Below are 16,195 nucleotides of genomic sequence, written 5' to 3'. Positions count from 1 at the left end.
TCTATAAGCAAACGTTTGCGAAATAGTGTGAAATATAAAGAGTACCTATGATGGTTTTGCTTACGTGTTATGTTTATACGCAAAATACAGGAAATTGCAAATAAAGCGGCATTAATTGCTGTGTTTTGTCGATATTTGATATTATTAAATCTTTAATACTCTTCTAGCTTATTTTCTACTATTAAAAAATCTTATCCGTAAATATTAGTCGGATCTGACTAGGTAAATCATAACCATAACGGCGAAATATAGGTAAACATGGCAAAACTTTAAGCTAACTTGAAAATCTTGAAATAGGTATAATTTGGATAGGGACTGGAATAAAAGCACTCTTATTTATGTCAATCACTTTAATACTCAATAGTAATAATTTATATTTAACACTTTTTACAAAGACATGTGTGGGTAGGTATTTAACTTCAATAATCAGCACGAGAATTATTAACGTTATTTTAAACAATCCCACGATAAAATTATGTACACAATATACAACTTTTACTACACTTTCTACTGACTACAGTTTACATTTTCATAAATATACTTCTCTTTGGAATATACATAAATAGCTACTCTAGGCATAAAAATCAACTATAATAATACTGCACCTTATGTCTAAATATTGCAATCTGATAAAATCTGGTCATTTCGTTAATAACCTTTACACCTAAATTTACAAAATACTGTAATGGAATGTACCTATAACTTAAAGTAATTTTAAGATTAAATACAAATATGTTATGTACGTAAAGAGATAATCGTATGTACGTAAATGGTGTTGAAAGGTAAGATAAGGAAACAGACGCAAACGTGTTACAAAATTTCACGAGATAGAGAAGAGTAGGTACCATAACTCTAAATAAAATAATAGGAACTCATAATACCTTATAGACCCGTTTCACAATATATTATGTTGAGAAATTTAACACTTTCATCAATTGCCGAAAACCAGAAATTGTAAGAGAAATTGAAAATGGTTATTAAATAGTTTTAGGTGGTACCAATAATACTACCTATATTTACGTGATTGAAGGATACATTGTGATACTGGGTCATATTCCAAATAATAACTTAATTAAAAATTATCTTAATACTTTTGTATATATTTTTTAGTATTCGAGATATAATGCCTAACACGATTTTATTCTTTTAATATTTTGGAATGTTAGTGAAGATTCAGTTGATAGCAAAGTAGGTATATCATATTCAATGCCATTCGTTTCTCTGTTAACTTTTAACTTATCAGTTGTCATATGAACCAATTGCGTGAGTCAAATAGATAAGCGCAATATTGGCACGTATACATTTCCACGTAGGTACTCTATATACGAAGAATACTAATATTCGATGCGATCGCTTCGTGGATATAACTGAATGCACTATTATTAACGACTAGTTTCCACAGGAATGACATTAGTTTGATTCACCACCAGCATCCGTTAGGTTGCGGCGCATGGCCCGTCACCGGCGGCTGGTGATGCATGGGTTGGTAGGGCGGCAGGGACATCCCGAGCGGCGGCAACCCATCTGGCTTACCGAGGCACGGTCTTCCATCTTTAACTAGGACGGGAACCGCGACACGTCGCGGTGAATTCAGGCCACCGACGTTTAAGTCATGTGCCCCCTTTTCTTGGACAGCCCTCTTTGTCTTGTACCTATGGTTTTGGAACCATATTTTTACTTGCGTCGGCGTCAATCTTATCAAACTCGCTAGGTGCTCTCGTTCTGGCGCCGATAAGTATCTCTGTTGTCTGAATCGTCTCTCCAGCTCGTAGGTTTGTGCCTTAGAAAATAAAACACGCCGCTTGCGTTTCTTGTGCACTAAGCTAGGGTCACCGTTGTTGTTTGGAGGTTGATCGTGGTCGTTGTCATCGTCGTGATCAATGATATCGTGATCGTTGTCGTGGTCGTGATCATGGTCGTGGTCGTGTCGCCCGGTTGATGGGGACGTAGCTGATGGTCCAACGTATGAGAGTTCAGAAGCTCGTGAAGTGCTGTCTGGGCTCGCTTGTTGTCCGAGTACTCCTACGACAAACAGAAATACTTATTAGCAAAAAATATAGAAAAACGTATGTATAATAATTAATAATAACGAGAAATATAGATCTAAATATAAAATAATAATCGTGGGATAATCACAGTCATGTTCCAAACGTTAAACCCACTACACAAAATTGTAGTACATGTAGTTCTAAACACTCACAAGTAAATCTCCTCTTAATCTGTAAGGGTCGGCCTATTTAACTGTAACTAGAGGTCGTTCGGGAACAAATAATGGAATATAGAAAAAAAACTCAGCAAATATAACATTGTTCGTATACCCCTCAGTTATTGAAAGCTTTTTCACACGGATATGTTAATGCGAGGCGGGAGTGAGGTTGGGCGTGTCGGGGAAGCTAAGTGGGGGAGAGGGGGGAGGGGGAGCCACACCCAACTCCAGCAGCTGTCTCTATTGTTCGACGATCTGTACTTAAACAATCGCTTGCGACCTATCTTGTAACGAAGCTTTTCTTTGATATCTACAAGATGGCAACTCATCAAAAACTTATTAAAATAGATACCTATCTACAAACCAAAAAAGGAGTACCTACTCCTTAGAATTACGTTTGACTTTAGAAATCACAAAATTTATGAAAGAAAATATATTAAATTTAATATATTATATATAATATAATATATTACATTATATCATTAAGTTTTAATTTATTACGCTTAGCTCTACCTATTTATCTAACCGTAAATTGTCAACATTAATAATTTTCTTGAAACAAATATTCTTTAAAACATCCCTCCCTCTCTGAAACATCGATCAACTTTTGATAATGCGAAATCACCATCCAGGGAGATACGGAATCAATACTAGACAATGAAAAGCAATAAAATGTTTAAACGCCATCAAATAATGAACGAATGGGGCCCCTAACAGCCGCAAACAATGTAATTGATAGCCGACAGCTGCTTACGGGGCATCAGCCATTGGTGACAAATTTGTTCCACGTCGCACCCCACGGCTGAGGTTAAACAATCGTAGTTGGTAGCCCCGGGAGAAATAAGGGCGTGATCTCACCCCGTTTAGCGTATTTGGACTCATTAATATCGCGTATTGCAAGTTACGAATCTTTGAACGTAAATAAGATGGTTTACCGACCCAAAAGGAGATATTTAAAAATAAATTTTCTAAGTTGTGGAAACAAATATTATAATTATGAGAAACCTCAGCTTCTATAAAAAGCTCTACATAAGCTTTCATCATCAAAAATTAGATGTAAAAAATGAATGATTGCTGTTTCTACTGTTAATCCTTGTAGGTATAGAAGATTTATGTTCTTCGTTTTAATATAGATATTTATCGATACTTAGAAATAAAACAACATAATTCAGAACTTTACTTGTAAATGCACAGTAGGTACTTACAATCAATCACGAATACACGGATTAAAGAATTGTACAAGCTATCAAGTGTACACCGAGTGCCGAAATATTAGATAAGCGATAAAAATAATTAATGACAACTACAGATTAGCGGCTGAAGGCACTCCATTGGAGGAGTATTTGAAAAATTAATCTCAGCCTCTCGAACACGGCTACCGAAGTACCGAATAGCTATTAGTTTGGAGTGGGTCAATATATTTTTGTATGATAATTCGTCTAGTTGGATATCTACATGTGAGCGATAATATTGAAGATATGCGTAACCGATAACTTGAACAATATTGCTAATTTTGGATTTGCTTCATCGGTTTGAGTTCACAAATGTGACTAATAACTGTTGGAATTGGATGCATTTGTTATTCGCGTCTCTACTAATGGTAAAGAGTTTATCGATTTTACATATAAGCACGTGGATATCCATATTTCTATTATCTAACACCTATCTTAGATGCACATAATATTATCAGCATTTTAATAAGCAATTTTCATCGCATTTCAATACTTTAGGTGAAGTATTTTTATAAGTGTGAATCCAAATCTTGTTCCCGATGTCACATCTTATCTTATTTATGTCAATGGATAATAAATGTCATTTCGTAATACTTGTTTTATCGGCTTCTCTTTGTAGTAAAACGTGATATGAGCGAATTTTATCAAATTCGGTTTGAGACCATCGTGGTGGTTTGAAAACAGGAATAATAATACTGTTACAAACCACTGATAGAGTCGTTCAATTAAAGATTTCTACTATATTACTATATTTTTGCTTTTTAAACGAACCCCTAAATGATAAATATACAGCTATTAAAGACAAATTTTTGTTCGTTTACGTGTTTGTTAATTTTTTATACCAAAGTGAATATCAATTCTAAGTTTTCTATTCTATTCTGAAGTGACTCTATTGAAGATTGTAGAGTAGCACTTCTTGGTCCAAGGTCTCGAAATAAAAAACCTAACCAAAGATTATACCTATTATAAAAAAATCATTCAATTTAACTCTACATATAGGTAATGTAGCCCACTTCTCTTTCTTTTCATTTCTTAAAAAATACAAAGGCTAACTACCACCTTTTTAATCATTATAACAGATAAAGGTATATACTTATTTAAGAAATAAACTATTAGAATCTTTACCTGCACTATCGTGTTGATCCAAAGACAACCAAGGCTGATGATGCCTGAGTAGTTCATGTGAGTAGCTGTGCTGTGGAGGTGGATAGGCCGGCAAGTCCAGGGAACACCCAATCGAGCTCTGAGCGGGGGTGTCCAGACCTTTCGCTTCGTTCAAACCCAGAATATCTGATATTTGAAAGCCTGGCCGCTGACCCGGCATTTTCATACTGTCTAGCAATCTGTAACAAGACGAAAGGGTTGAGTATGTTTCTTAAATAATTTTCGCTCTAAATAAAATATTTTAATAATACGAATTCGACACACACAGTAACAATTTTAATACGGGTACTATAACTAAAGGAATTTGACTTTATAAAGCACATTTTAATTATATAATTAACTAGCTTTCCGCCCTCGGCTTCGCTCGCATTTTCAAAGAAAAACCCGTTCCCGTAGGATTTCCGGGATAAAACCTATCCTATGTCCTTTCTCGGGTATCAAAATATCTCTATACCAAATTTCATGCAAATTGGTTCAGTAGTTAAGGCGTGATTGAGTAACAGACAGACAGACAGAGTTACTTTCGCATTTATAATATTAGTATGGATTGTATAAATAGTAGAACATAATATTATATAAAATGTTAAATGATATTTCGACTCTACATTCAATAAAGAACAGCCGTTGTATATTTTTAGTTTATTAGGTAGTCGCGTAAAGTATATTTTTATAACTATTAAAAAAGGTTAACATATATTTATCTCCCAAAGAATTATTAATAAGTTAAAGAATCTGTTAATTTTTGGTAATCATTATTTCAGTAATAGTATCTACATATCATAAAGTTACCTTATATTTTTATTAAGTTATTTGCCTTTTTTTAATTTATTGGTTTCATTAGATAAAATAGCATTGTATAATTTACACGTAAGTAATTAGGTAGGAATTTCATATGTTAGACTAGCGTCTAAGCTAGCGCTTAAAATACTAACAATTCCGTTTACCTAATCCAAAATAAACACTTCTATTTATTTTTTAGCTTAACAGAGTCACAAGTGTGAAAACAGGATCACAAAAAATTGTATCAATTCGACCGCATATTGTTAACTGAGGACCTCTCCAGAAAACGTGACCTACATAAAAGAGTCGCCTTTACAATTGTAGAGCTCAAACAGTCGGATGTCTATTAAAATATCAAAATTACATGTACGCGTGAAAAGTTCCCGCGGTCCCGTACGTGACGGTATGAAAAGGCGGCACCAGCCTTTGGCAGGTTGTAAACATGATGATTAACAAGCTCTCACTGGGAGTACCTTCGAACTGTCGTCTGTCACGATTTGGGATTAGCACTGTTTGAGGAATCGCTCAATTTAAATTTTATGTACCTAAACAGGTGAAAAAAGTAGAGACAGTGTTTTAAGCTATTTACATAGGTAATTGATAATCTATTCTACAAATATAGAGTTTAATTATTTTGTGACCACATTTATAGAGCTTCAATTTTCTATTGTCAATTAGGTAGAGTGAATACAAATTGTGCGTCATAAACAAGTTTCCACTTACAGCTTCTTGTAAAAATTGCAAATAACTAGGTCCAACCTACGAATATTTTACGCATAGGTATATAAAGTGTAAAACATACCTACTTTAAATATTTATTTACCTCGATTTAAAAATATATATTCACTACAACTTCAAACACAAAAAAATCACGAATTATTTCAAGTGCGTAACATTTTATCTCGAAATTGCAGCTCACCCGGGAAAAGCGGACCGGAAAGCCGCCGGGTAGAGCGCCGGCAAGAAGGCCGGTCCCCATGGCGGCAGCAATATGGGGCTCCAGGCCAGCAGCGACGCCGGCGGCAGCAGCGGCGGCGGTGACCGCTCGCTCTCACCCTCCTCGCACTTCATCTCCCGACCGGGAGAACTCGCTTTCGGAATAATTTTGGAAACTGATAGAACACACTCGCGTGAACACGTGCTACGCCTCGCGACGTCGCACCCGCACTAAACAACCCTCGAGTGGTCCTCGGGGTGAAGACCCCGCGCCGCCCTCGTGCCTCGACAGCCTACTCAGCTAAGTTTGAGGGTGCTCGATCCGTGCCGACCAATCGCGCGGCGGAACGCGCTGGGCGGTATCCCGCCCGGCCAATCAACGCGTAGCAAAAGCCTTACTAGCTAAAAAAACTGGAGTATACACTTTGAATAGAGAAGCTTTCGAGGTAGAACGTTACGTTATGTCGCTTTTGTAATGAGTGCGCGCGTTAAGCCCATTGTTGAGGCCGGGTTCGTTATGGACGCCGCTCTAAATGCCTCGGATAATGATTTTCATTTAGAGTGCTTTAATAAGCCTGTGTAAGCTTGCGTTTTTTATATCAACAGCGTTAACAGTGATCATTTTTTTATTCATTTGGTTATATTTTTATATAGTTACTTTTAAATAAATTATATCTGATAAATACACAATATTTTTCATTATAATATGACCACATAGTTAACTAATTTATTTTTTTGATAATTTTTTTTTATTATTATATTTTGTAGAGCTTCTACATTACGTTAACACGTAGGTATATTTTATTTCTCTTTGTAGTGTTTAAAGGTGTAATAAAAAAGTTAATTAAAAATATTTCATTCATATCAGTGAAAAATATCAGTTTAAGCGTTAGGTACCTACCTGAGGAAATTTGGGTATATGAGCTGCGACCCAATTAAAAAATCAGAATATAAAAATCATCTAAAACCTTGTATAAAATATGAATCGTATAATTTTTGAACTAAAATTTCTATATCAATTATAGCCAGTATTTAAAACACAATGAAACACATGTATAACTTATATAAAATTTTAGGAAAAAGTAAAATCAAAAATCCTTTGCAGGTGTTCAAACAGTTTGAATAATTTAAATAGCAACCAAAACATGTGTAAGTGCTTAGCGTATTGTCACTTAACAAAGACAATAGCTTGTACCTGAAAGCTAAGTTCAAGTTATCAGTTTATGACTTGCACGTGTGCGCTTGACCATTGTTTTTCTTTCGCACTTAGTTAAGCTTATTATGCTCATTATAAGCATTGAATAACCGCTCTTATTTAAGTCTATATAATACTTAATTGTAATAAACATTTGAAAAATTGCCTGATTTGACGGCAAAATTGATATTAAATGAATGTCAATAATTACTTGTTTGAACAGTTTCTGACAAGCATAATTTAAAACAGATATTTTATGTAAATACAACATTATCTGGATCTGTTAATAATGTTCTTGTTTTCATTGAAATTATACATTTTTAATAAAATTGAAAGTTTCATACTAGTTCAGATTTACAAACAAGCATGCAGAACATTAAAAATGGGTAGGTATACCTATCTATATTTGAAAAAATACTTAACCGAACCTGATAAGCTTTTGAGACAATATGACTATTTTTTTTATTAGGCCGAAATATCGGTACTTGTTGTATGGATGATAATTTTATTAACAAATAGGTACATCATTATAATTTACATATAATTAGGTACTATTATATCTAACGATTTTACACGCATGTCTCTATACTCGACTCTACAAAACCGCGTAGTATTTTACATACACTTTAAGAACCGCAATATCAACGAAATTATGTAACCTTACCTGTTATAAGTGTCCAAATGATGTTTATTATGCAATTTAGTGATCTTTTGAAACTTTGGGTCAAATATTGGGTTATTTATTTTTTACTTTTTCATAAGAATTTGTTAAAACAATGCGCAACGGTAACTCAATAAATAAAAAGTAATTTTGTTCTTTTCGTTATTTTTAATTTCATGTTTAATCTAATTAACAAAAATATAGTAGGTAGATAAAATTGCATAAATAGGTATTTATCTCATTATCACAAAATTGAAATTAATTGTATGTAAGTACCTACCAATAATCTCAGACTTCTATTTTTCTAATGAATGTAATTCAAATACTTATTCCCACAAAAATTCTGTAGTTATTCTTAAGACGTTGCAGGTGTCCATTAATCCTTTGCATATGTAGGTACCTATGTATTAGTTATTACTAGTTAAAAAAAACCTTTGTGAATTGGACAGACTTGATTTTGTATAAAAAATATTAACATACCTAGGCTAAGGACCTATCTGCTTGCTGAAACTTTTTCATGTAAAACAGTTCTGTTCAGAATCTAAGCAGTCTTAGATTAATCATCGTCTACCAATAAAAATCTTTTCGCTAGACTTGTAGAAAATTGACTTCATTTATAGACATTAAAGTAATTATGATGCAATGGAGAATAAGGAAAAAAATCACCCTTATAGGTATCTATGAAATAATATGAGGATGATATAAAAATAACATACCTATCTTCTTCTTCTCTACTATATAAAAATAAGTCGGGTTTTCCTTCCTGACGCTATATCTCCAGAACGCACGGACCGATTTCCACGGTTTTGCATTCGTTGGAAAGGTCTCGGGCTCCGTGAGGTTTATAGCAAAGAAAATTCGCGAAAAATTTCAACGGAAAAGCGGGAAAAAATGAAATGTGACATAAAACGAAGCCATCTGGTGGCGAAACGGAGTTCGCCGGGTTTGCTAGTCAACTTATAATTAACTAGCCGCTCCGCGCGGTTTCACTCCCGTGGCTCCTCTCCTGTTAGTCGTAGCGTGATGATATATAGCCTATAGCCTTCCTCGATAAATGAGCTATCTAACACCGAAAGAATTTTTCAAATCGGACCAGTAGTTCCCGAGATTAGCGCGTTCAAACAAACAGTTACAAACATTAGTATAGATAGGTACGCTTATCAAGTATTGGATATCTCTAGCAAATCCTAAATATCGGTTGTTACTACACCGTTAGTAAAATATTAACTAAAATTTATTAAATTATATTCTAGGAAATAATGTGTTTTATTATGAATAAAAATATTTCCTGTTACCATTACCTTATTTTTCTCGTAGAATAAAAACACTATTTAAATTATTTTAATGCTAGTATTTATAATAATTCAATGTTACTTGGAAAAGCGCTGGCACATATGACTTAAATGGGTACAACATTTTTCTCTCTATTACCTACTGTCTTAGGCAGAATATCGGATGTAGCACAGTGTGTAAAGAAAATATGCGTACCTATTCGATAGATATTATTATCAATTGTTATTTAAATATTTTAGTGAAGAATGGTTACTCGATAAAACGGTAAAATTAAATTCACAAACTACTTGACCGATTTTGAAAAATTTGTCGTCGTAGATAATCAGATTTATGTTCTCAACACGGGCGAAATCGGAACACCAGTTATGCTGTGATAACTCTGTACATATTCCAAATCAAATTAAATATGATATACCAATACTAATATTAATGCATAGATTTCAAATATTTGTGCCTGCATAATCGTATCTATTCATATTGCGCATGTTAACTTGCATGGTAAACTGATTATTGTAAGCACGCATTCGTTTAAAATGAATTCCCTCAACAAAGGGCAATTACGTACATTGGGAACGATCCCCTAAGTGGCGTGCAATGCACCAACATCAAATGTTTAATTGACTTATTGAGAAATACCTTTTTTTAAATATCTATTTGAAACATCGCGATCGACGATATTATCTATACCGCAAGTAAATGCATGTTTAGCAGATAATACAATAGATATGACCCAATGTATTGTTGACAAATCTTACTCTATATTAATCTATATAGGTGCCTGTATTGGTGCCTGAATTGTGTCCCAAAAAAAATAGTCTCTTTAATTATGTTGATCGGATGCGAGACGCCCCGTAGCTCCGTAGGACAACTGACAAGAAAACTGTTGTGTAATAAAAATAAAAAAAAGGTAAGAACATTCTATTGCTTTCCTGTGATGAAATTATTTTTTTTATTCTAAAAACCTTCTTATTTTCATGTTCTCGTATATTTATTCAATTGATTTATTTGTTAGCTTTTTGCTCGATTTTCGCGAAAGTGTCTTAATATTTGACATGAATTCTCTGCATATTTTTCAGGAAATCTTAATCTTAATTCTTTATTACTATTATAAAGGCGAAAGTTTGTAAGTATGGATGTATGGATGTTTGTTACTCTTTCACGTAAAAACTACTGAACCGATTACAATGAAATTTAGCACACATAGGTATAGAGGGTAACTTGGATTAACACATAGAATAGGTTTTATCCCGGAAATCCCACGGGAACGAGAACTATGCGGGTTTTCCTTTGAAAACGCGGGCGAAGCCGCGGGCGGAAATCTAGTTATCTATATACTTGACATGAATTACATTTTCATCTGAGATTTGTAATCCATAACGCCATATAAATATCAACCAAAGAAACTTAAAATCAATCGTGATGTATCTGCTAATCCCACATATAGGTACTATAGAGAGGTAACTGAGGGCCAGATTTGTGAGGGTACCGCGGCAGGTGCTAGCGCCCTCTCTTCACGGCTCATCGCAACCGTGGGCGCGCTCGATTTAACATTACGCTGCCTGCTATTGTTCACACGTACATCTTTCCTGTTATAATCATGATATGAGATATTATATGAGATCATTTTTAGCAGGAAAGGTGAAATTATCATGGGATACATTTTTTCTGTTAGAGATCATAATATCGTATACTGTGTAACTATAGGAAATATATCTACTTGTAATCTCTCTTAATAATAAATATGTGTAATTGTGTATACCTATTTGTGGTGATGTTAGCAAATTCAGTGGTAGACCTTTTCTTTCTAACTCATACATACATTGCTTGAGTAAATTTTAAAAGGGTCATTAATCTTTTTATTACTACCTACGTAGTGATATATTTATGTATGATGTGATATTAAACTAACATAAAAAAAGAATAACAAGGGTCTTCGCTTTTTAGCCAAAACATCTGCTTGAAGGCCCGTGGGTTCAATCAAATTTTATTAATCAGTACGATTGCAGCCAGATGTACAATTTAACTTTTTAAAACTCAGTCCGTGATAGTGTATTGTTTAGCGATAATATTCTCTTGCAATAAATTGTTAGATAGGTTTGTAAATAGAAAATAAGTATTAATACTTACCTACCTAATAATAGATACTTAATACTATTACTTATCCATAGGATTAATACTATTATATGTGCTTAAATCTTTAATTTCAATTACCTATCTTTTTAAACAAATATATATTAGGTCTATCGTGAACAATTCATAATAACTTAGAAGCGTTTGTATACGTAGTATATTATTATTAGTCTGTGCTTAGAAGTATACAAAACTACTATAAGTATCATTAGGCGCGTTCATAAAGATGATCGTTTCGTATTTGCAATGCTTAATGGTAAAATAATGGGGGCTGATAAACGGCACGATAGGAAAGTAATTTGTGTAAAAGTTGTATATTATATTGTATTACCGCGCCATCCGTACCAACCGCCGGCGACCGACGGAAAAAAAGACTACCCCATCACCAAATTACGGAGCTCTATTAGCTTTCTGCAACAAACAAACCCATGAAAATTCATAGCAAAAGAACTTTTTGCATAATTTACCATTTAGTTACCCTACATCAGAAAAACCAAGGTTATTCCGACGACAAAGCTAGTCCTAATGAACCGTGGCATTCGTGACGAAAAACAAACTAAACTCCCTGAATATTCACGTCAGTCGACACTTGATGCTCAAAGGAAATTTACGACGAATAAACTTTACCAATTCAAATGTTTTCGCAAAAGCAAACGTAGAGAGTAAAAGTCGATGGGTTTTCAGAACGTTTCGTTACGGCAATCTGGTTAGGCGCAGTGGGTTTAAATGGATAGAAGCACGCCAGGCCACGAAGAGGGCTTCCGAACCAATTAAGGACTTCACGAAGGCATGGGAGAGAGAGCAGCTGACGGATTATGGCTCGATGGTACTCAGCGCGACGACTCACCGCCGACGGAACTCTATAGGTGTAGAGCACGCAATGAAGCCGATCAACCTGACTAGTGACTTCCAAGCGAAAATTCATCAATTTATGCTGAAATGTCGAGAACTTTTTTTATTACTTGGTTAAATTAAAAAAATAAAGGGAAAATTCAGCAAATAAACTTTGACAAAAAGCTCACAATAATTCAGAATGTTTAGGTAGTATGGGTATAAATATTTGTATAAAATTCTTTAATACCCATTTGTAAAATGAAATGATTCATGTCTGACTCACTTATACTCATAACAAGTGTATGTTAAAAGTAAGTACAACTTATCTTAAGATTTCAGTAGTTGCTCAGGCACTAGTAGGTAAGTATGCACTATAACGATACACTTAATACTAAACTTGTCTACTTAGGTATAATTGATTCAACAAAACATGAGAACACATTTAATTTTTATCTAGAAGTATCTAGTTGAAAATGAATTTATTGAAATGACGTAAATAGTATCGACGCTTTAATAGAGGCAAGTTGCACATTGAAAAGTGTGATAGCGTGATTTGTTTTGAATATTGGAAATATTTGTTAGGTGGTGTAATTTTCCATTAGGTACATCGTAGACTAGAGTAGATAATTTTTGAAACAAAAAAAAATCGCAGTCGGATGAAACCCATTAGAAAAGGAGGGGAATATGATAAAAATGTAAGGAAAAATAAATTACGGTCAATCCGAGTTCGGGAAGTGGGAGGGGGGAGCTTTAAAGAGAAAAAAATGGTCTCTCTCAATTTCCGACAAAACTACAAGTCCTACGGAAAAAAGTTCAATCGCAAAGTTGTAGGTAATAAAAGGATCTACAACTTTTGTACTCACAATTTTTTCACATAACCTCAAAATTTAGGTGAAAAATTCAAAAAACCAAGTTTTTGGTTTTTTATTTTTATCTACTTCAAAATTTATTGTTTTTCTACGAAATTTGGTGAAAACTTACTTTATTATGTCCCAAATACACTGTAATTTATTTGATTGAAAATATTTATTTTTTCGCCTTATTTTGAATTAATACCAAAAAAACAACCTAATTTTCAATCGAAAAGTCACCCGTCAAAATATCAGCTTTTTTCAAAAACTTGGGGTGCCTTTTATTCATTGAAATCTCTACTTTCATATGGTGTAAAGAAAAATAAACACCACCATAGTAAATGTTCTCAGGAAATGCATACAAACAGTGTGAAAATTAGCTTTTACTAAATCAGGCACACTTCTCGAACTACCTGAAATGTTTTTATCGACATCATTTTGCTTTTGAATATGCTGTAAAATATTAAACTTAGAACAGATAATTATTTTTCTTTTGAAATATTACCGAAAAGCCGATACAAGAGAAGATATAGAGTTCGAGAAGTGTGCCTGATTTAGTAAAAGCTCATTATCACACTGTTTGTATGCATTTCCTGAGAACATTTACTATAGTGGTGTTTATTTTTTTTACACCATATGAAAGTAGAGATTTCAATGAATAAAAGGCATCCCCAGTTTTTGAAAAAAGCTGATATTTTGACGGGTGACTTTTCGATTGAAAATTAGGTTGTTTTTTTGGTATTAATTCAAAATAAGGCGAAAAAATAAATATTTTCAATCAAATTAATTTACAGTGTATTTGGGACATAATAAAGTAAGTTTCCACCAAATTTCGTAGAAAAACAATAAATTTTGAAGTAGATAAAAATAAAAGACCAAAATCTTGGTTTTTTAAATTTTTCACCTAAATTTTGAGGTTATGTGAAAAAATTGTGAATACAAAAGTTGTAGAACTTTTAATTACCTACAACTTTGCCATTGAACTTTTTTCTGTAGGACTTGTAGTTTTGTCGGAAATCGAGAGACACCATTTTTTTCTCTTAAAAGCTCCCCCCTCCCACTTCCCGAACTCGGATTGACCGTAATTTATTTTTCCTTTTATTTTCATCATGTTCCCCTCCTTTTCTAATGGGTTTCATCCGACTGCGATTTTTTTTATCTTTTCATTATTTTTAAAGGCTTCTACCCCAGTCTAATCGTCCTTACAGCAATTCGTAAAATATAAAAGAAAAATTACTGTCTACGCTTTAAAATTGCCATTTTAAAAAGTTGGACGAAAATAAAATGCGTAAAAATTTATTAGGACTCTTATTGGAATCTCATTTTCAAGTTTAGTAGCAGAATTTTCTTTTATGGCGGATAATAATACCTACTACTAAAATTCCTTAGTTTTGGTAGTTTAACATGATATTTGTTATTATACCTGATAACAAATATCATGTTAAACTGACCAAGCAATGTCTAAAAGTTAGGACTACGACTTTTATTTTCTAATTAGACATTTAATATAAAAAATTGAGAAATTTACATTACGAACCTATTGAACATACCTATCTATAAATTTGTGGATTACTAGTCAGTAGGATAAAGATTAGAAAACAATAACAAAAAATACCCACGCATAAGTATTGTAACGATAGTCCTCTTCGATTTGTGGCTGTCGGTACTGGCAGGCCGGCTCTACGTTGTACTCCTGCGGCATCACGGACCAGCCGCCGTCGTAGTTGTAGTAGTCGCCGTAACCCATTTCGTTGTCACCCATCATTCTCATGATACACTCACTTCACACACTAGTGATGTCCAAACTATCGACTAGATACAGTTCATAATCTGCGATCAACAAATCCTTAAAACCGCGTAATAATTTCAACCAATAACCGTATTAGTCAGCCCGGACACCGGATCGACTCGCAAGTATCGACTGATCGATGCTTCACTGTGTTATCAATAAAATTATAACTCTTATCATATCTAACAGCTTTCCCCGCGATATGGAACTTTTATAAACGCAAAGGTGTCAATAAGGTAATAGTTTTATCGATGCGAATAAATCGAGTAATTGTATGTGTCATATGAGTTCTGGAAAGGCAGGTTGATTTGTTATCAGTTTCATAGGGTGGGTAAAGAAAATGATAATTCTTAAATTCTAAGTATTATATCTATCAATCAATCCATTGTTAGTAACTGCGCCCACAGTAGCGTCGTAGCGATAATTTACATGATTCTAGTTTTTAGAAAATCAGAACAAGTAGGTACTATCGATAGCCAAGATAGAGACAATCTTTCGCCTACTTTAGTTTTACAATATTACATATAAATATTAAAAAATCTATATAGTGAAGTATCAAGTACCGTATACAAAGAGAAACCCATTTTCATAAATTTAAACGAAAATTTACATTAAATAGGTAAGGTGTGGCGGAAATGCATTTACTTAGCTGCTAGAAAGAATTTTCCGTGAAGATAAATATACTCAATTATTATACTTCTTCAGTAGTAGACGTAAGAACGTAAGAACAATAAAATTAAAAGTCAAAACATCGACTCTATTTTCCAAATTAAATAATTTTAAAGACTCGTTTTTATTTCCCAACTCCTTTATGAAAAAATGTTGCGTTTACCTACCGTAAATATGTAAATTATGTAGATAATAATCCTTTTAATATAATAAAATGCTTTGAAAATAATTTAAGATGATTCAACAAACATACAACATAACGAGGTAAGTAAAAATTAATTGCTGGGCAAGTAAATACTACAAAATCAATCAATTGTTTTTTTTTTGTTTATTGCCTAAATAAAGGTCTTATTAAAGATTAAATCAAAATTCAGAAATATGTATCTTAGTTGGTAAGGAATTATATTATTATAAATCAATTGCGTGCCTCTAACATATATGCTTGTAATACACGC

At 33.5% G+C, this 16,195-nt stretch overlaps 1 protein-coding gene across 2 annotated transcripts; it reads right to left on the bottom strand.

Moving 5' to 3' along the window:
* Positions 1-365: 365 nt before the first annotated feature.
* LOC149487067 (uncharacterized) lies at positions 366-15,224 on the bottom strand. 2 transcript variants are annotated; one of them, XM_089697285.1, is made up of 3 exons: positions 14,902-15,224; positions 4,564-4,781; positions 366-2,022 (listed from the first exon to the last, which is right to left on the bottom strand). In XM_089697285.1, the coding sequence occupies exons 1-3, from the start codon at positions 15,051-15,053 to the stop codon at positions 1,421-1,423; spliced, it is 972 nt and encodes a 323-aa protein (XP_089553411.1). In that variant the 5' UTR covers positions 15,054-15,224; the 3' UTR covers positions 366-1,420. The 2 variants fall into 2 exon arrangements, with proteins under 2 accessions (XP_089553411.1, XP_089553412.1); XM_089697286.1 differs by lacking the exon at positions 14,902-15,224 and adding an exon at positions 6,302-6,468.
* Positions 15,225-16,195: the final 971 nt, after the last annotated feature.

The sequence above is a fragment of the Colias philodice genome, chromosome 7, assembly GCF_061535455.1.
Source record: "Colias philodice isolate Cphi_HAF_F1 chromosome 7, ilColPhil1 Martin Lab GWU primary, whole genome shotgun sequence".
NCBI classification, from domain to species: domain Eukaryota; kingdom Metazoa; phylum Arthropoda; class Insecta; order Lepidoptera; family Pieridae; genus Colias; species Colias philodice.
Note: the sequence above shows the minus strand (reverse complement) of the source record. Positions and strands in the feature narration are given on the sequence as shown.